The sequence below is a fragment of the Zonotrichia leucophrys genome, chromosome 17, assembly GCF_028769735.1.
Source record: "Zonotrichia leucophrys gambelii isolate GWCS_2022_RI chromosome 17, RI_Zleu_2.0, whole genome shotgun sequence".
Lineage (NCBI taxonomy): Eukaryota > Metazoa > Chordata > Aves > Passeriformes > Passerellidae > Zonotrichia > Zonotrichia leucophrys.
Genome location: NC_088186.1, coordinates 5,546,773 through 5,566,371, shown reverse-complemented (window position 1 = coordinate 5,566,371; position 19,599 = coordinate 5,546,773). Strand labels below are relative to the sequence as shown.

General features: G+C 54.0%; 3 protein-coding genes across 3 annotated transcripts; 1 reads left to right on the top strand and 2 right to left on the bottom strand.

Moving 5' to 3' along the window:
• Positions 1-125: 125 nt before the first annotated feature.
• Positions 126-2,539, top strand: ENDOG (endonuclease G). The gene is made up of 3 exons (XM_064727919.1): positions 126-644; positions 1,070-1,179; positions 1,831-2,539. The coding sequence occupies exons 1-3, from the start codon at positions 144-146 to the stop codon at positions 2,111-2,113; spliced, it is 894 nt and encodes a 297-aa protein (XP_064583989.1). The 5' UTR covers positions 126-143; the 3' UTR covers positions 2,114-2,539.
• Positions 2,540-3,155: 616 nt separating this feature from the next.
• On the bottom strand, positions 3,156-8,070 carry SPOUT1 (SPOUT domain containing methyltransferase 1). The gene is made up of 12 exons (XM_064727918.1): positions 7,999-8,070; positions 7,845-7,887; positions 7,637-7,756; positions 7,219-7,378; positions 6,374-6,463; positions 6,214-6,263; positions 5,920-6,050; positions 5,445-5,517; positions 5,012-5,110; positions 4,311-4,413; positions 3,880-4,027; positions 3,156-3,777 (listed from the first exon to the last, which is right to left on the bottom strand). The coding sequence occupies exons 1-12, from the start codon at positions 8,044-8,046 to the stop codon at positions 3,703-3,705; spliced, it is 1,140 nt and encodes a 379-aa protein (XP_064583988.1). The 5' UTR covers positions 8,047-8,070; the 3' UTR covers positions 3,156-3,702.
• Positions 8,071-8,785: 715 nt separating this feature from the next.
• KYAT1 (kynurenine aminotransferase 1) lies at positions 8,786-18,983 on the bottom strand. The gene is made up of 14 exons (XM_064727915.1): positions 18,869-18,983; positions 17,250-17,357; positions 14,807-14,865; positions 13,737-13,887; positions 13,336-13,485; positions 12,906-12,992; positions 12,672-12,800; positions 12,309-12,429; positions 11,652-11,728; positions 11,346-11,435; positions 10,816-11,002; positions 10,546-10,622; positions 10,339-10,425; positions 8,786-9,952 (listed from the first exon to the last, which is right to left on the bottom strand). The coding sequence occupies exons 2-14, from the start codon at positions 17,331-17,333 to the stop codon at positions 9,884-9,886; spliced, it is 1,368 nt and encodes a 455-aa protein (XP_064583985.1). The 5' UTR covers positions 17,334-17,357; positions 18,869-18,983; the 3' UTR covers positions 8,786-9,883.
• Positions 18,984-19,599: the final 616 nt, after the last annotated feature.

Here is a 19,599-nt window from a genome sequence, read left to right as displayed (position 1 = left end):
TCCGGGGCCGTTCCTCAGGACGGCGGCCCCGGCATCGCTGTGCGCGCTCCCCCTTAAAGCGGCGATGTCCCTGGCGCAGCGCGGCCACCCGGGGCTGGGCCGCGGCCCGTTTAAGGCGGGGCCGGCCGCGCGGGGTAGCGGCCATGCTGCGGGCCCGGTGGGTGCTGCCGCTGGCGGTGGGCGCGGGGCTGGGGGCGGCCCTCGCCCGCTGGGAGCACCGGGAGCACCGGGAGCGGGGCGATGCGGCCGAGGGGCTGCTGGCCCGCCTGCCCGTGCTGCCCGCCGTGGCGGCGGCCAGCCTGCCCGCGCCGCCGGGCTCGGTGCGCACCGAGCTGAGCAAGTACGGGCTGCCCGGGCTGGCGCAGCTGCGGAGCCGCGAGTCCTACGTGCTGTGCTACGACCCGCGGAGCCGCAGCGCGCTCTGGGTCATCGAGCAGCTCAACCGGGACACGCTCAGCGGCGCTTCCGACCGCGCCGCCTGCGACTTCCAGGAGGACGACTCGGTGCACGAATATCACCGCGCCACCAACGCCGACTACCGCGGCAGCGGCTTCGACCGCGGGCACCTGGCGGCCGCCGCCAACCACCGGTGGAGCCAGAAGGCCATGAAGGACACGTTCTACCTGAGCAACATCGCCCCGCAGGTACGGCCCGAGGCTGCCCGCGCTCAGGGCAGGCGCTGCTCCCTGCGGGAAAGCCCCGGGAGAGCCGCTGCGTTTGTGCCTGCAGCAGTTCAGGCAGAGAGGGGCCGGAGGCACTCGGAGGTGCCGATTTACTGATAGATTTAACATCAGGGATCCTGCAAATGCACCTGCCTGTGAGTGCCTCTCAAGCCCGTTCAGTGCAGCTCCTCTCAGGAGCAGAATTAAACAATTAGATGCTCACTTGCTAAAACTTGCAGCCTTAAGCAATGGGTCCTGTCCTTGGTGTGCAAACCAGGCCATCACTGCTCCCAAAGCACAGGTGATAGTGGAGATCTGGTATGGAAAGTGCTTGGGGCTCTGTGAGATGTGTTACTCTAAAACAGTGAGGAAATACCCCAGCAACTGACTACTGGTTGTGTTTCTAGAATCCTCATTTAAACCAGAATGCCTGGAATAACCTTGAGAAGTACTGCAGGAGCTTGGCAAAAAACAACAGGAATGTCTACGTCTGCACAGGACCCCTCTTCCTGCCCAGGTAAACACGAGGGCTGAGCTGGACTGGCACCAAAAAGATGCATTGTGCTGGCAAAGGAAAACAGGCTGAGGGACCAGGAGGGATCTACTAAGGGCCCTCAGTAGGTGAGACCAGCTGTGCACAGAGGTTCTGTGGAAAGGTACCTGATTAGGTTTAGGATTAGTTTATGTATTTGCCATCAAGATCATTATTTCATGAGTCAAGTGGGATTGCTGAGCTGCAGTATAACCAGCTTGTTTTTGCAGTCCTTAACAATTTAGTAGATTAGCTGATTACCAGATTAGACTGCAGACCCCATCCCTGCAGAATAAAGCTTTCAGGTTCAATGTCATGGACTGCTTCTCCACTTAACTTTATTTTCAGAGATCTCCACGTAGCACCAAAGAGCAGCTGTCTCATGTTGCGATCTCTTCAGCAGCAGGAAGTAGCTTGGAAAGTCTGTTAAAGAGCCAGCAGGGAGGGGATTTGGGAGCGGCCCCAATGCTCAGCTCACCCTCACCATGGCCTCTGCCCCAGCCCTGTTTTACAGCCCTGTGGCAGAGGCAGAGCTGCTGCCTGCTGTGGGTGGGGTTTTACTTAGGGGCCTTGGAGGACTGAGGGGATGGAGTGACCCCAAACCAGAGCTAACCTGGGCTGTTGCTGTTGGTGCAGGATGGAGGCCGATGGGAAGATGTACGTGAAGTACCAGGTGATTGGGAAGAACAACGTGGCTGTCCCCACCCATTTCTTCAAGGTGCTCATCTTGGAAAAGGAGAGTGGGGAGATTGAGTTGCGCTCCTACGTGATGCCCAACAGCCCTGTGGATGATAAAATCCCCCTGGAACGGTTCCTGGTTCCCATTGAGAGCATTGAGAGAGCCTCAGGGCTCCTCTTTGTCCCAAACATCCTCAGGAGAACAAGTAACTTGAAAGCCATCACAGCTGGAAAGCAGTGACCCCTGACTAGAACAAGTACAGGTAACTCCTGGCAAGGGACTGGCAATCACCTGCAGAATTCCTTGTGCAGTTGTAAATGTGGGAATTCAGATTCAAACCTGTGCTTCTCTCCACTGTTCCCCTTGTGTCTGACTGAAACACAGACACACAGCAGGGCTCCAGAGTGGTCCTGCAGGAGGCTCAGGGGCACCTGACACTGAAGTTGCTCTCTAGGATTTGCTCCTAATCCACTGCTGCCTTGGAGTTGTGTGAGGCTCACTCAGGCAGAAAGGGAAGTCAGCAGTTGCTGTTTAGCAGGGAAGGAGGGGAGCAAGGTGAGTGCCAAGGGAGGAGAGGAGAAGTTCCTGCCTTCCCGAGGCCAAAGAACTGTACAATTGTTTTCTTTCAGAAGATGGTTTTAGCAGTAAAGTTTTGAACACCCATGATATTGTTTCTTATCTGCTCTCACCAAAGCTCTGAATATCTCAGCAGGAGGAGGGGAGGATGGAGCCAACTTTTCCAGCTGCTTTCCTGTCTGAGCTCACTGTAGGCAGAGCTTAAGGCATCACAGACAGAGGCAGACTGTAATGAGATGATGTGTTTAGTGCTGAGGCTCAATTGAAGCTCCAGCCCTTCCTGCTGTTGGGAAAGATGAAGCCTTGAAGGGGGGCTGGGGGAAGTCAGGCTGAGGCAGGAACAGCTTCTTGGCATAAGTTCTGACTTTGTTTCAGTCTGAAGGCCACATCACTGCAGAGGCACTGCCTGGAATCCAGACACACACCTGGATTTCGCAGCAGCTGAGGTTCCACACAGCTTTATTCCCACCCTGATGTCCGAGTTGCTGAGACCAAGTCTGCTGCCAGGCTTGTGCCAGCTGCTGGGAAGCAGCAACCAGCCCTTGGCTGGACCACACAGGCAGGAGGGCACAGACCTGGGCTCCCAGAGCAGTGAATGCCTGGCTGGGTGTTGAGCTGTGTCCAGAACCAGCCTCTGTGAGCCACCTGCACTCCCACAGCCCAGAGCTTGCTTAAACTGCTGATGAATAAGGTGAGACACAGCTCTTTGTGTGGAGCTCCAAACACAGTTTATTGCAATGTAGAGAGTCCAGGGACAGAGACCAAATGGGGCTGAGGACACAGGGTTTGTAAGGGGGGAAAGGGATGGATCCGTGGGTTAAGGGCCAATGGGAACTGAGCACAAGTGGTGTAGAGGAGGGGCTGCCAACTGGGGAACCAATGAGGCAACAGGGGTGGGGCACTGCAATAAACCAGCACCAATAGGAGACAAGAGAACATTCTAGAGGGAGTCTATATAAAGAAAAAAGGGCAGTTGGACTGGGTGATATATAGATATCTATATAACCTGTGGCTTTAACATGAGCCTGCAAATGCTTATGGGAGACCATTGTATTCAAAGGAGTCTCTCTTTGATCTTGGTCACCTTTGCCCTTCCAGGGCTGAGGTGTTACAGCTCCAATGCTGGGTCCCTGGGTCTGCACAGCTCCAGTCCCACTGTGCCTCGGTCCCTCCTGGCTCCTGGAGTGACCTGCCCAGCACCCCACATTTGAAGAGCTGCCTCCCCAAGGGCAAGGTCAGTGGTTTCCCTTCCCTCAGCTGTCTTTGGGTGTCTTCACAGCCTCCTCAATGTGTGGTCTCAGCGCAGACAGAGAGATCAGCAGTGCCTCCTGCAGCAGAGCCAGGGCAGTCAGAGCCCAGCTGGGCCATGTGGCACTGCCCAGGCAGACACCCAGCACTGCCCTGGGCACACCCAGCACCCTCAGCCCTACCTCAGTCCGGATGGTTCTGCTGCCTTGGCTGGGACATGTGTTCAGGTAGAAGTCAAACAAGACGCTTGGGTCGGTGACCTCCAGGTTTGGGTCCACATCAACCCCAGCTTCCAAGCCCTCAAGGCCTCCAAATACAACAAGGGCATGCCTGGGGAGAGCACAAGGACAGGGTGAGAAGGCAGACTGCCCAGGTCTGCATCCAGGCTCCTGTGTGCTGCTGAAGCAGGGAGCTGTGGCTGTTGCTGATGGTGGCCACTGCAGCTGCCTCCCCACCAGAGCCACACAGCACCTGGCCAATGTGACAGTCCCTGCTACCAACTGCAGAGAAAGAGGAAAAGAATTGGCCTTGTTCTGAGGTATTTCCCCTGCTCTGCTGCCTGCACCAGCCTCACTGGGAGCTCTGAGTGGGTCCAAGCAGGCAGGACACAAACCTGAAGGAGGGCAGAGTGACCTGGTCCACGGAGCTGCCCCGCTCTGAGGTGCCAATGGAGAGATCATAACCTTCCTTGAATGGGCACTCGGAAAAGACAGCACCTGGAAAAGAGTTTGGGGTTACTGCTGCCATGTCCTCACCCGTGTGCCTTCTGGACAGGCTGAAACACTCCATGGTTGAGTGGTGGCAGCAAGAGTTGCTTTCAGTGCCTAAAGTGCAGCTGGAGACAGAATGACTCCTCTTTCCCACATAATTCCCTTGCTGCAAGAGTCTCCCCCATCCTTTTCCTCAAAGCTCAAAGACAGGTGCCAGGAACCACCCTCTAACAGCTTACAGTCTTTCCTACAAGGTCCAATCAACCAGAAGATACAAAAAGAATTTTCCAGGGCTCTTGAACTCAAATTTGATTGCTGACTCTGATGTGAATGAGTGGGATGTAGTTATCTTGGAAATAGAGAGGGGCATCAACTCATCTCTTGCCATTGGAGCAGCAGTGAGTGGAAATTACAGAGCAGAGTCCTGGAGGGTGACTGGGTGGTTCATGTCTTGTTTCAGCCCTAAAATCTGACTGCCACATCACTGCTGGCTGCACGTGTAATGTGCACATCTCCTTCAGACAAGATTTCTAGGAAAGATGTGTGCAGCCAGTAGGCCTGGGACTGGTGTGGAAGCCCAGGCAGGGAATCTCTGGATACTCACTCAGGCAGGAGGCCAGGCGGACGCTGTAGCCCCAGTACAAGCCTGAGACTGCCCGGGGGTGCTGCGAGGACACCACGGTGCCTTTCCTCACTTTGGCCTCTGAAAGAAAGCAAAGAGGTTAAACAGCCCCTGGGATGTGGTGAGATTTGACCAGCCACAGCCATCACCCTCTCTTTTTCCAGAATGTGAAAAAGTATTGTGGAAATCTGGTGAGCTCTGGAAAGCCTGTGAGTGTGTTGGGGCTGTTTACTGCTGAGAAGAAGAGATGACAGTTCTTTCCAGTTATTGAGGCAGGCATGGTAAGGGTGTTACTAAATTTGTGTATAGAGTGAAGGGAACATGCAGAATTGTTGGGTACCTTCAAACCTGTCATACAGAAGGACCAGCTCCTGCAGGACTGAAGTTTACAGCTGCTCCTGGAGCCATGGATTACCTGGATTCTGGGGCTCCTTCAGGCGCACTGTGACTCGCAGACCAGGGTTCAGCTGTTTGTCAATCTGCACCTCCTGCAGTGACACCACCATCAGCACCAGACATTCTGGAAGGACTGGGGAAGGTGGGGAAGGAAGGAAGGGAATCCTTTGAGGAAGTGGGGGTCTGTTCTGCCATGGAGCTGAGATGAGGAGCTCTGTGTGTGGCTCAGGGGCTTGCTCATCTGTCTGAACCTTATTTTGCTACTCAAAGGTTTGGCTGCAGCAGTAAAGCAATGATCTGCTGGAATGCCTGGGGCCTGCTGGGGCTTGGGAAGCCACAGACATTACCAAGTCAGAAGGAACAAGACAGCAACTGCCCTAAACCCCCACCAGCCCACTGCAGCCTTCAGAAACCCAGCAGCGCCCACCCTGCCTGCTGCAAATCTGCCAGAGGGACACGGGAAGCTGTTTTGTATCTGTGGGTAACAGACACACCTTCCTCATCCCACAGTTCACAAAGGAGCCTCTGCCTGGCTTGGTGGGCCGGTCCAGCACGACGCCCTCCCGGTACTCCGAGTCCTCGTCCATCCGCATGTGGTGGGGGCTGTCCAGGGGGTTGAGCAGCCCTGGAACAGCACAGAGCAAAGAGGTGCTGGGGGAAACACAGCTGTAGGTGCAGGTGCTGCCCTGCTCCTTCCCTCTCAGGTCCAGTGCTGAATGGGGAAAAGTCCTGGCTGTCCCACACACAAGGAGCCAGAGCTCAGGAAGGAGAGACACAACTGCATTTACCTGCAAACTGCAGGTCCTCGTGTTTTGGAAAAAAGGATTTCCTCAAGTACCTGTCGCCAGAGAAAGGTGAAATGTGAAAAGGTATGTTTATGGCATCTGGATCTCAATTCTGGCCCTGTTCTGACTCAAAGGAGCTGAGTATAGAGAAAAGCAAACTTACTGAGGGCACTCCAAATACTGCAGGATCCGAGCCAGCTGCACACAAGCCTTGCCTTTCTTCCCAATTCCTTCAAAATCCCCCTCCACGCTCCTGAAAGTGAAAGCAAGCAGCTTGTTAACTCGGCATGAGATTGGTCAGGTCTCCAGAACACCAAGCCTTGCTTCTTAATCTGACAACAGGAGCACATCCCTCCCCTCTAACCCTCGTAATAGGGCTGCTCCAGAGACAATCTTTTAACAAATCATCCTTGGAGCTCTCTCCAAGCCAAGTACCTTTTTCAGTTTTGTATTTTGATCTTTATGTATTAATGTGATGTGGCAGGATGTAAGGAAGATGCCCTGATAGGTGTCCTGTCCCTCCACAGCAAGGAGAACTCGGCCTCCTGCTGCTTTGTCAACCCCATGTTGGGATAAATGATCTGAGCTGCCAGGGCAGTTCAGTCAGTATCTTTTCCCCTGGGGTATAGTGGTCCCTGTAATCCTGGCACTGGGGAGAGGTACATGCAGTTCCTTCCTGGCCTTAGCTTAATAGAAGAGTGAAGGAACAGAAAGCTGAGAGGAAATATTATGCAGAACAAGATGGCTCTTCCTTCAGAGAATCACAGAATGGCCTGGCTTGGAAGGGAACTTGACAGGAGGTGGAACAAGATGATCTTTTATGAGCAGGGACACCTTCCATTATCCCAGTTTGCTCCAAGCCCTATCCAAGCTGGCCTTGGGCACCTCCAGGGACAGTGCAACCACAGCTTCTCTGGGACAGCTGTGCCAGGGCATCACCACCCTCACAGGGAGGAACTCCTTCCTGAAACCTAATCTATGCGTGCTGTCCTTCAGTGTTTGCCTTACTTGACGTCCTCTCCGTGCTCGTCGAACACCACGATCTCATCCACGCAGAAGATGGCGCAGGCGCGGGCGATCTGCCCGGCCAGGTACGAGCGCAGCGCCGGGGACTGCGCGTTGTTGAGGATGGAGCCGGGCAGGGCCACGCTCAGCGTGTGCGGCCGCCCTGCGGAGCGGAGACACGAGAGAGCTTGTGTGTGCTGGGGGAAAAGCAACTTCTGTTCCTTAGATTAATCATTGGTTTTCTCTTCAGAAGGATCTCTAGTGCAGTGGTTGCTGCACCATGTTTGTGCCTGTGGACTGCTCCACACCGGATCTGTGAAGTAACACCTTTCCTATCGATAGGAACACTGACTGCCTTTTAACAGCCAGGTTTTCTAGCACCTTCCACCCAGGTCTCCCCACTGGGTCACAGCGGCATCACCTCTGTCTTCCTTCTGCTCCTCCTGCCTCTGGGCTTCTTGTTCTGCCAGCTCTCGCATCCGCTGTTTGTCCAGTTTCTTCAGCAGTTTAATCTCCTTCCATTTCTTCGTCTCTGCTTTCCCTGGGACGGAGAAGAGCGCCTGGCGTTAAACACCGCGCCGTGACCGCTCCGAGCGGCCCCAGCCTCCGCGATACCCGGCCTTCCTTACTCTCCTGCTTCCAGCGCCGCCAGTCCACCTTCCTGTCCTCAACCTACGGGAGACAGCACGCGTTACCGCCGGGCTCCCCTCAGAGCCGGACGCGGGGAACGCCCCGGGCTCCCCTCAGGGTGCGGGCTGGACCCGGGCCCCCCTCGCCGCCCACCTGCGCGCCCCGGGGCCGCTTCCCCACGCCGCTCTCCGTGTCCGCCATCTTCCCCGCGCTGCCGGCCGCGCCCCCGCGCTGCTGATTGGCCGGAGGGCGCGGGCTCCGCCCACAGCGGGGAGGAGCCTGAGGTCACGTGGTTGGTGTTTGAGCGGCCCGCGCGGCAGCGGAGCTAAGCAGGGTCGGTCGCGTTCCGCGGGAGGATGGGTGACCCCAGGCGCAGCCCCGGGCGCCGAGGAAGATCACAAGTCCTGCGTGGTTGTGTGTGTAAAATCCGCGTACTCGCGTCTGCCAGTCTTTGCACGAGCCCTGCGTGTGTTCTAGACGATATGTGGATGCACCCTGCCCGTTGCAGGTTGTGTCATGGCCTAGATAAGAGCCCAAGCATGTGGAGGTGTTGTAATTAATCTTCATATTAACAATCTAATTGCACGGTTCTTCCTCTGTTTCAGCGACTGCGACTCTCCCCATGTTTGGTACTTACATGGGTGCAAAAGGGCTTTCAGCAGCACCCTCACCCACCCAGGCTGAGCACGCAGGTGAGAGGGGACACCAGGAAGGGCAGGTGGCTCTTTGCCTCCTTCCCTCTCTCCCTCCCTCCTGCTGGCCCGTGCAGCTCTGCTCCAAGGGGATTGGCATCACCAGCTGCAGCCCAATACAGAAAACCTGCAGAGCTCTCCCCACCAGCCTGAGTGGGACAAGCAGCCACCACACAGGAGCCAGCAGAGATGAGGCAGCTCTCAAGGAGAGCTCCACCAGCCCTGCAGTCATTACAGAGACACTCTTCCATGATTGCAGTAATTCCACTTTAATAATTTAACTGCTACAAACACTCATTGCACAGTCTGCTGCACACAACTCCCAGGTGGTTGATGATGATGTTTTACAGTCTTATCCAGGCTGAAATCGACACTGATGCAAGAATTTCCTCTCCAGAATTGCTCATTCCCCCACCAGCTCACTGGGTGGGAGGTTGTGGTGGCCACCAGCAGTAGGAGCAGCCAAGGCCACAGTGACCATCCTCCCCAGCCACTGTGTGCACTTGTCAAAGGCCAGAAAAGGTTTTGCTGCCCAGCCCTGAGAAAGTGCCAAGAGTAATTTGGAAGGTTTGACAATAGCCAGGCTACTGAAAGCCTGTTTCCTGGGGGAAACCAATTGTGTGGTCATTTTCCCCAGAGATGCACATTAAAAAATAGTGGGAAAAAAGTTTATGATGGGAAATGTCATTTCACTGGGTTTGTAATCATCAGGATCATGGGAGTCACAGAATCACAGAAATTCTAGGTTGGAAGAGACCTTTAAGATCATCGAGTCCAACCCATGTTCTAACACCTCAACTAGATCATGGCACCAAGTGCCACATCCAGTCTTTTTTTAAACTCTTCCAGGGATGGTGACTCCACCACCTTCCTGAGTCACCTTTACTGACAGCTGGTGATGCTGTCTAGTCCTGTGAGAACGAGAGTGCCCATGGAAATGCTGCCCTGAGTGGGGATGTGGAGCAAGACAAGCCACACTAACCCTCCAGCACAGCCTTAAAGGTAAGTCCTGAAACACTTTTTCAGAATTTGGTGGTGAGACAGAGCCCAGGTGCCATCCTCACCCTGTGTGTTGCTGGATGCATCCCAGAACTGATTAGCAAAGTTTTCACATGTAAGAAATGTCAAATGCTGTCGGTGCACACAAAGTGTCACTTCTTGAAATCATTTCACAGTGACTGAAAATGTCCCCCAGGCCCTGGGCCTGGAAAAACTTAACCATTTGTCTGTCAGAAAATGTTGATGAAAGCACTGAAGTAAGAACATACCAAAGTTTGTAGACAAGTGAAGAAGAAGAGCAGTAGGGGCAGATGAGGACCAAGGAGAGCCTGGCTCTCTCAGTGTATTCAGGAGCTGGTTTTCTCCTGTTTCCATTTTTGCAATATGTCACTTGCTGCCTTCAGTGTAGCTTCCTCCTAAAAAATACCACACATTTGGTCAGTGGCTCCCAGCCAAATCCTATTCCCCCTCACTGCAGCCATTGTTGATACAAAAATCCTGTTCTCATTCTGGAGCCTTGCAGGTTCAGTATGAGACAGGTGCAGCTAAAGGGGCACCTAGAGAGTCCCTTCCTTGGCCAAGAGATGTAGGATGCTGATGGGACAAAGTTTAGGACGGTCCTGGCACATCTGCAGCCCCCAGCTCAGCTCGTGTGTCTGCAGGAGAGGTTGCTCCAGCTGGGCTGTCACGGTGGGGCTCCAATGCCCGGCCCATCCTGCATTTCTTCTTGGCATTTCTCTCATTAAACCAGCCCTGATTATTGCTCCCAACCTTGCCTTCCTCAGTGCAGTCCACATCTCACCTTTGCAAAGCAGAACCGGATGAAATTGGTGTAGTTGTTCTTGTGGGCCTCGCTGTAGAAAGCGGAGAGCGGGATGGCAGCAAGGCCCTGGGCAGAGCAAACACACAGAGCTGAGGGTGCTGCTCTGGGGCTGTGCCCCAGCCCTGAGCTTGGGGGGGCACAAACCCACCCAGGGAAAAGGCAGCAGGAAGGGCCAGACCCTTTTACCTTGTTCTTGACCATCCACTTTGCAAATCTGGAGTCGTAGGGCTCATCTGAGTTGGGGACATCGGGCACATCAGATTCTGCAGGAGAAGCACAGCAGGACAGAGGCTGGGGCAGCTGCCAGGTGCCTCAGCTGAGCCCCAAGCCCACATCCTTGCAGCTGGGATGAGGAACATGCAGCCCATCCCTGCTCTGGTGATGGTTTATGCAGGTTCCTGTCCCTGGCAGCAGCACCACGCCCAGCCCACCTGGGCAGGACTGCAGGTGACTCACTGAACGGGGAGATGTCTGCCACCAGGAAGTAGGTGCCCTCTGGGATGATGGGTTTCATCCCCACCCCATCCAGGCTCTGAACCAGCCAGTCTCTCTTCTGCTGCAGCTCCTTGGGCAGCTGGACAAAGTAGCTCTCTGGTTTTCCATAGAGCGTGAGCTCCCTCTGGAAACCCTGAGCCACGGCCTCCTGGAAGGAGAGAGGGGCCAGTGCCCAGTGGAAGATGGTCAGGGCTTCCTTGGGAACTGAAGTTCCTGCAATTCACAGGTGATTAGGGAGCTGTCTGCCCCCAGCCCCTCTGAACTGCCCCTTAGATTTGTCAATGCAAGATAAGGAATATAACCCAGGCAGGCTGGACTCTCCCCTTCCTCCCAGACACAGAACAACTGTAGGGAGAGAGGAAGGAGCCTCTCCAGAGCACCACAAATCACTTGTGTGTGCCTTTCAGGTCAGGTGTGGGCAAGAGGACCATCTCTTACCCCTGCTCTGAGGGTTTGGGCATTGCAGGGCCAGGCTCAGGGAGCTGCCTTACCTGGGCAATGGTGGCACAGTGGTACACAGAGTTCTGGTGCACAGTACGGAGGTGCTGCAGCAGCCTGTCAGGGCCCACAACCCAGCCCACCTGCAGCCAGGAGAGGAGGAGGAAGATGGTGAGTCTGGCTGCCTGCTCAGGCTCCCCTTTCTGTGCCTGTGCTGGCTTCATTGTATGTTACAGACAGAACTTTCATGGAGCACCTCTGGTATTCAGACCCTGAGGCTCAAAGCTGAGCGTGGGCAGTGTCCCCAGTGCAAAGGGACAGGGCTGGGGACACAAGGAGGTGCCACAGGGGATATTCACCTTCCATCCCGTGGCACTGAAGGTCTTCCCAGCACTGCCAATGATCACCGTGCGCTCCCACATCCCCTGCAGGCTGGCTGGCAATGCAAGGAGAGAATGGCAGAGCTCAGCATGCTCCTCTGGGCTGAGCCCTCTGTCACCATAATCCACGGTGATCTTTAGTGTTCACTGCACCTCTTTCACCTGGATGAGCCTCAAAACACATCCCAAACAGGCAGCCAGGTTTCTCAAGAGCATCTCCTTTTAATTAAGCATTTTCACAGGCATGTACCCAGCCCCAGGGGCTTTCAGAGATGCCAAGCACCATCACCCTGCATCAAGGTGATGGCATGTTCCTCCAGCTGGAAGAACAGGCTGAAACTGTGTTGAAATGGATTTCCTGGGAACTAGAGACACTCAGAAAACTGTGGCTTTACAAAGCATGGGAAAAAATCAGTTTCACTGGAGCCAAGCAGCTTTTTGTTCTAGATGTCCCCTCTGGCTCTGAAGTCAGAGCTTCTGTTTAGGGCCTGGTTTGGAGGCTGAGATTGAAATGTCTCAAAATACCCCCAGTGGGGGATTCATGCCTAGCAGAGCTGTGCATGCAGGCAGCTCCTGGATTTGCAGAGCCCGAGTGCAGCGCCCGTTCCCTGCCCTGCGGCCCCGCCCAGCCCGTACCGATGCGGATGTGCTGCTTCCCGTCGTACACCAGCCACTCGTACACCTCGTCGCTGATGCACAGCACGTCGTGCTTCACACACAGCTCTGCAATCAGCCCCAGCTCCCCGCGGCTGAACACCTGCAGCAGAGGCACAGCAGGAGCGTTTCTGAGCCCCTGCAGGCTGTGAGTGTCCTCCTGGCACCATCTCCCATGCCAGGGAGGGGCAGGAGCTGCTGCAGTGATCTAACAGTTGTCTTTAAGCCTTCAGACAAGGCTTTAAACCACCAGGAGACTGAGCACAGCATGTGGTGCTCCCACAGCACCCACATCCCCTGTGTGCAGGGCAGGCTGAGGCCCCCCAGCAGGGGCAGCAGTGTTACCTTGCCCAGAGGGTTGTTGGGCGAGTTCAGGACGATGGCTTTTGTCCGTTCATTGAATTTAGAAGCCAGTTCAGCTGGGTCCAGCTGCCAGTCTGCACTAGACATCAATCTTCCATCTTTTGGAGGATTCTACAGAGAACATGGGAATCTTGGTTTGCTTTGCTACCTCTGCACCTTGTTTACCACTCACCTCTTTGCTGACTGCTGTGACTCTTCCCTTCTCCAGCCACTCACCGGTCTCAGAGGCACAAACACAGGTGTCCCACCAGCCATTTTCACCATTGGCTCATAGCAGTCAAAGAAGGGTTCAATGATTATCACCTGGAAGAAAGGGACATGTCAGCATCCTCCTGGTCCTGCTCAGACCTTCCCTGAGGAGTGCAGAGAGCAATGGGAGGGACAGGACATTTTAATCCCTCATTACTGTAATGGAGAACCTGCATTGCCTGTGGGGAGTGTCAGGAAGGACACCACCACTCAGGACAAAAAGGGTTATTTTGCTTTATGCAGAAATGAGACAGTGCCCTGCAGCAAATAATTTCTTTCTTTGGAAGCTCAGGTACTGCAGAATGGGGATAATAAAACTGGTTTTGCTTTGGTAAAGGACAATGAAAACCAGCCTGGGGGAAGGCTGGCAGTGCAACAAGCCCTTATCTTGGGTTACCTCATCACCTTCATCCACTAAAGCCTGGAAGCAGCAGAACAGGGCCTGGTATGCCCCCACAGTCACCATCACATTGGTCATAGGATCCAGCTCTCGTCCAAGCAGCTTCTCAAAAAACTGGGCCAGGACCTTCACCAGAGGTGGGTGGCCCTGTGGGGTGAGAGGAGGGTGGGAATTGGGTTGCAGAAGATTCCTAAACCAAGGATGAACCCTTGGAAGGGAAGCCAAGAACCCCATGACATCTTCCAGCCCAGCTGCTTCAAACATCCCAGAGAGTTACTGGGAACAGTGGGTCAAGGCTGGATGTGTGTTTTGCCTCGTGTTTTTTGCTGTTGAGCTCTGAAGCAGCCAGGGCTGGTGGGGATGGAGGGGTGGTGCTGGCAGGGAGCTGTGTCACTCACAAAGGCACGGGTGTACTGGTGCAGCATGTGGCTCCCCCCGCTGAGGGCTCTCAGCAGTGCCTCTCGCAGAAATTCTGGTGCAGGGAAGTCAGGGAAGCCCTGGCCCAGGTTCACCTTGGAGTAGGTGGTAGCCAGTTTTACAAACTCCACCCTGGAGAGAAGGGAAACAAAAGCACTTTCAGAGGGTGTGAGCAGTGTGCTGGCACAGGGCCTGCTCACAGCATCCCTTAGGAAGGAGTGGGGTTGGTGTCCCTCCTGCAGAGCCATCCTGCTGCTCACAGGCAGGCAGGACCAGCACAGGTCACTTCAGACCTGCTGAAATTAAACCAAGGATGATGAACTATTGCACTGGGGGAACTGTTTTAATATTCATTCTCCCAGCAAACAGCTCCTGGGGTCAGTGTGTGGTCACAGCTGAAAGCCTGTGGTGTTTCAGATCACACTGGACTGACCAGGAGGGGATTTGGAGATTTTCAAGCCCATACCAGCTCTGCAATATTTAGCACCTAAACATTGTGAAGGCTTCTGCAGAGGGCAAAGTGGGCTGAACTCGCTGCTCATCTCAAACCAAACAAGAGCCAGCTCACTGGCAGTTTGTAGCTCAAGCCCACACACAGCAGGGCCTTGGGGAAGGATCATTTAAATCTCTTTTTCCAGCACACAACTTTCCCAATGCCACATTGTGCCTGGCAGGATGGGAATGGCATTTTCAGCAGCCCTTGCCCTGCCCCTCTGCTTGTGGTGCCCCAGGGTGAGCTTGGAGCAGGTGCCAGGCTGCAGCAAACACTTGGCTCAGGTTTGGGTGGATGGGTCAGAGGGAGGGCGGTGCTTCTGCCTGCCCAGTGGTGCAAAAAACCTGATGCATGCTGAAGTGAGAGCTGCAGGTACAGCACTGACTCATGGTAAAGTCTTCTGGGACAAACTTGCTCTCATGTGCTTCCTGAACATGTGCAAAGCAGCTGAGGGAAACTTCTGCTCTGTGCTGTGTGGCTGCTGTGGTTTCAATATGGTTTTAGGATGCCTAAAACCACATCTACCACCTGGGTAAACCAGATATTCTTTTAACTCACCAGATATTTTTATCTATTCCCTCCAGCCTCCGAGCTTGCACCGGCCTTGACATTTTTGCCTGCAGAGAGTGAAAAATAAAGTGAGTTTGAAGCTTTTACATGAGGCCCCAAAGGAGCTGTGGCCTCTCCAGGGAAGTTTTTTCCCACCAGAAGGTGTGCCCTTAGTATTGCTTCATGGGCTGCTCCTGACTGATCTTGGAGCAGTAATAACTGTTGCAGTGGTTTCTGCTTTCACTTACAAGTTTCAACAAGAATTGGGAAAATAGATGAACAAGAGAAGCTTTTGTACACTCACTGGGGAGGTGGCAATGCCTTAAACCTCATTCCCTGTTTGGATTAGTCATGGGGTCAAGCTCAGCCAGGCTGTAACAGCCAGGCCAAGGACCCCAGACCTCAGGCTTTTACCTTCCATAACCTCTCCATCTTCATGGGAAGGACCTCCTTACTCTACAAGCCATGAAACATCCCCTTTTCCTAGAAAAACAAACTATTTTATTCCATGCTGCTCTATGAAGTAGCAGTAGTAGATACTCCTCTGTCCTGATGAAGTGCTTGGTGAGGGGGCTTGCTCTGAATCCTACAAAATGTGCAGTTTTCTATTTAAAGTTCATGTCAAACCCAAGCAGTAATTAGGTACAGGCAAGAGAGAGCAGAGCACAGAGGTCAGTGTGATGTACAGGCACACTGAGGTACCAAGCTGTGACTGGTTTGAAATTTCCATGCACATCATGGCTCAGGGGAGTGGAAAGAAAGACAGCAGGAAACACTGAAAGCAAAACCCTCCTTCCAGGTGGATAAGCACAGTGGGAGAAAGTTAGATGTGCTTTATGGGGAATTCATCACGAGGATGATGAAAAGCAGCAGAGACAGAATTCAGTAACTCAGCAGTGCAGGGAAAAGGCACCAGACAGGGAAGGGGCTGGAAACTGCAGACAAATGATGCTCAGTGCACCAGAAAGAGCCAGCGTGGGGGCAGGAGGAGGGCAGCCCTGAAGCAATGAGTGCAGAAAGCCATTGTCACCACAGCAAATAAAGCACATTTGGACTGGCACAGGGAAGGCATGTGAAAGCAGCTGAGGTGAGGGGATGTGCAGGGGTCTGTGCTCTGCCGTGCCAGGATGGTGGAGGGAACCAGGTCAGCCTCCTCCCAACACTCAGCTGCACAGGACTTACCTGCTCCCCTCTGCTCTTCCCAGCACTGCTCCAGAATTTGGGCTGTGCCCCAAGGATACTTTGTGCTGAGGTCCTTGGATTTTGATACAGCTCCAACCCTTTGATCTTTGCAAACCCCCAGCCGAGGAGCTCTGTGTTTCAGAGGGCACCAGGTGGACTCTGCTCCACCCTGGTGCCAGGCAGGCAGCCAATGACAAGCAGAAGTCACTGAATCCATGGCAGCCTCTCCTCTCCTCTCCTCTCCTCTCCTCTCCTCTCCTCTCCTCTCCTCTCCTCTCCTCTCCTCTCCTCTCCTCTCCTCTCCTCTCCTCTCCTCTCCTCTCCTCTCCTCTCCTCTCCTCTCCTCTCCTCTCCTCTCCTCTCCTCCTCTCCTCTCCTCTCCTCTCCTCTCCTCTCCTCTCCTCTCCTCTCCTCTCCTCTCCTCTCCTCTCCTCTCCTCTCCTCTCCTCTCCTCTCTCCCTCAGCTCTGCTCCTTCTGCACAAGCTCGTGGCTGTTACAGTCACAAGACCTGGTGCCTGAGATTGATTAGGGTGGGAGCAGAAGGATTTATGGCTTGGGAAGTAAAAGATAGCTGGAGGTAAAATATTAACAGCTCCAATGCTGTTCTTGCAAAGTGGGGCTGCTGAAGGCCACAGGTCAGAGAATTTAAAAGATGACCAAGTGTGATGGGGATCAGAGGGAACAAGGTGCCTTAAGCCTTGAAATTCCCAGTTCTGAGGAAAGGCCTTGTCTGCTTCAGGAACAGAAATAACAAATACTTTTTTTTTTCTGATATCCCCTCCATCCCATCCTATCCCAGCCTGTGTGTGATGCTGCCACAGAGAGCAACACAGGCTCAGGACCATGCAGCCCTCAAATCTGTTTCAGCCTGTTCTGTCCCCAGACAGAAGGGGCAGTTTGCCTGGCAGCCACACAGGAGAGCTGGGTGCCAGTGCAGAAGACTTGGCATCCATAATTTTCCACCAGTGGCTCTCTGCTGTGTGTGACTGCCTTGCTCTGCATGTTGGGATCTCTGAGTGGGATGCTGATATTTTCCAAGTACTTTGCAAGCCAAGAGGCTCTCTGAGGTAGAGACCATCAGATGAAGCAACCCCAGAACTCCTCTATGAAGGATATCCCCTTACTTATGAGGATCCTTTAAATGCTCCCTGGAAATAAGCAGATAAAGAGGAAATTGCACCAGAGTGGCTTTTCCTGATGTGTTCTGTCTGCTCTGAGCTGCCCTGGGCAGGCTGCCAGGCAGGAACAGCACCCCTGGGCATTCCATACCTCTCTGGAGCACGAGCTGTGTCCAGTACTGACGTTCCTCTGCAGCAAGAAGTGGCGCAGGGACGGTCCCGCTCTCCTGAGCATGCCACAGCTCCGGCTCTCTCACTCCTGCAATTCCCAGACAAAGGACAGGGCTCAGACAACTGCTGCACAGGGTTAAAGCACACCTGTACCTGGGATCAGGCAGGCCCAAAGGTTGTTCTGCCACAGAGAGGAAAAGGCAGAGCAAGCTGCTTTGTGTGTCATCACTGCAATGTCCCCAGTGCTGGGGCTGTACTTTGTGCATGTGACACACAGGATCAGGAGCACAAGGGCAACCATGACTTCTGCCTTCTGCCTCCTCTCTTCCAGTCCAGGCTTCCCCTGCTCTCCTCTGCACTGATGGGAGTGGTATGGACACAGTGAGAGGGCATCCTCCCATCCAGTGTCACTGAGCCCAGGTAACTCCTGCCTCTGCCCTTCCTCCCTTGCAACACTTTCACCTTCCTGGCCCATTCAGAAATCTCCGGCCTCTCAGCTCCTGCAGCTCTGGTTTAGTTACAAGTTTTGTTCCAATTAACAGGAATGAAACACCTTCTATCTCTAAAGTGATTTTGGTGAATATCTTTCCTTCAAGGCCCCAAACAAATTGATATCTGTGTGTAAAATGCAGAACCTTCACCTCAGGCTCCTTCACCTCAGGTTCCTTCAGCTATTCCACAGCATTACTTAAACATACAATATTTAAGCGAAAATAAGTGAATGTTTTGTTAGGTACTTCAGATAAAAGCACTGAGGCTGGAGGATGTATGCACCTTTATTATGACCAGCCATGAATTAATTTACCCATCTGCCAATAAATTAATTAAAACAGATTTGAAGCTGACCAGCCTACAGGTAAGCTCTCAATACTCCTAAGGGCACTTTCCATCCTTACATGCAGGATGTGAGTCCCCAGTGTATGCATTTTTTGTTATTTCTAAAAAAAAGTGTGAAGCAGCTGCCAGCTGAGACCAGTGGGGTTTCACATCTGTTTGCCAAGTGGGAAAAAAATAGCACAATTTATGGAAAAATTGGAAGCCAGAGCATCATATTGATTATGACTGTAAAATCTCCACCTTGTGCTTACATGACACTGAGATGTGGGGGGACACTGCTTTGGGGTGCAAAGCAAAGGAGTCCTGGAATGAGGAGACCTACCCTGCAGGGGACAGAATCCAAGTGTGGCTGTAAAAAAGGCTTTATCAGATAGCAGCAAACACAGAGCTGTGTCAGAGCTGTGCGCTGGACTGAGGGCAGCACCCGGGTCACCACCGCTGACTCTGGGAGGGTGCACTGGGCTGAGCACAGGACTCGGGAGGTGACAGCCGGGAAGGTCACCTCGGGGGCTGGTCACTCACCACCTCCAGCCCGCGGGTCCCAGCCGCCTCCTCCATCCCGGTGCTCCTCGATCCCCGCCTTGGCAGCTCGGGGGTGCACCCGGGAGGCTTTGGGGACGCGGCTGTCCCTGGATGTGCCCCAGGAGGAGCGCAGCACCAAGGCGAGTGCAGGGCGAGAGCAGCAGCAGCAGCGCCAGCAGGAGCTGACACTGAGGGACAAAGCAGCTGCCAGAGGGACAGCGGGGACAAAAAACAACTTACATCGAGCTGGGCCGCGCTGCTTTAGGCGGCAAAGGCTGGCACAGCCGCCCAGGCTGCCCTGGCACACATTCCGCTTTCTCTGCTCCAAAGGCTTCATCTGCGGCTGGGACTTCCTGGGAGGAGCCGCTGAGGCCGCAGGAAGGCGGGAGTGGAGCTGCAGCCCTGGCGGGGAAAAGCGTTCTGAGGGCTCTGCGGGATCTGAGGGGTTCGGCTGCCTGGGGAAATACCCCAGCTTGTGTTCAGGTGGAAGTTCATGCTGGCATAACCATAGCGGCATATTTTTTTGTGGTATGTAAATACTTCAGCGTGGCAATGGCAGGGAATTTCCCTTTGGGTGAAGCCTTTTGTCATTTTGGAAAATGAATTTCTAAGTCAAAATCCTCTCAAAAACTTCGTCCTGCAGGCTTAATATTATTCGAGAAGGGAAGGGATAAGTGTAAGGTCTTCCTGCCACGATCCTGCAATACTGCCCGGCCCTGGGCTGTGGGTGGGCGCCGAGCTCTCCCTCAGTGCTTGAGAGCTGACAGCTGCTGCAGTGAGGTGTTGAGAGAAAACTGCCTTCTCTTCCCTCTTCCTTTAGTGACAAGGCTTGACCTGCACCCGTGAGACAGGTCGTGTAAGTCTCCTGAATAATTTCTGTCGCCGTTTCACAGCAGGAAAAAATGAGCCATGGGGAAAGGAAGCGGCTGCATCCGCTGTGCCAAAGGTTCCCAATCCCAACGCGACACCCC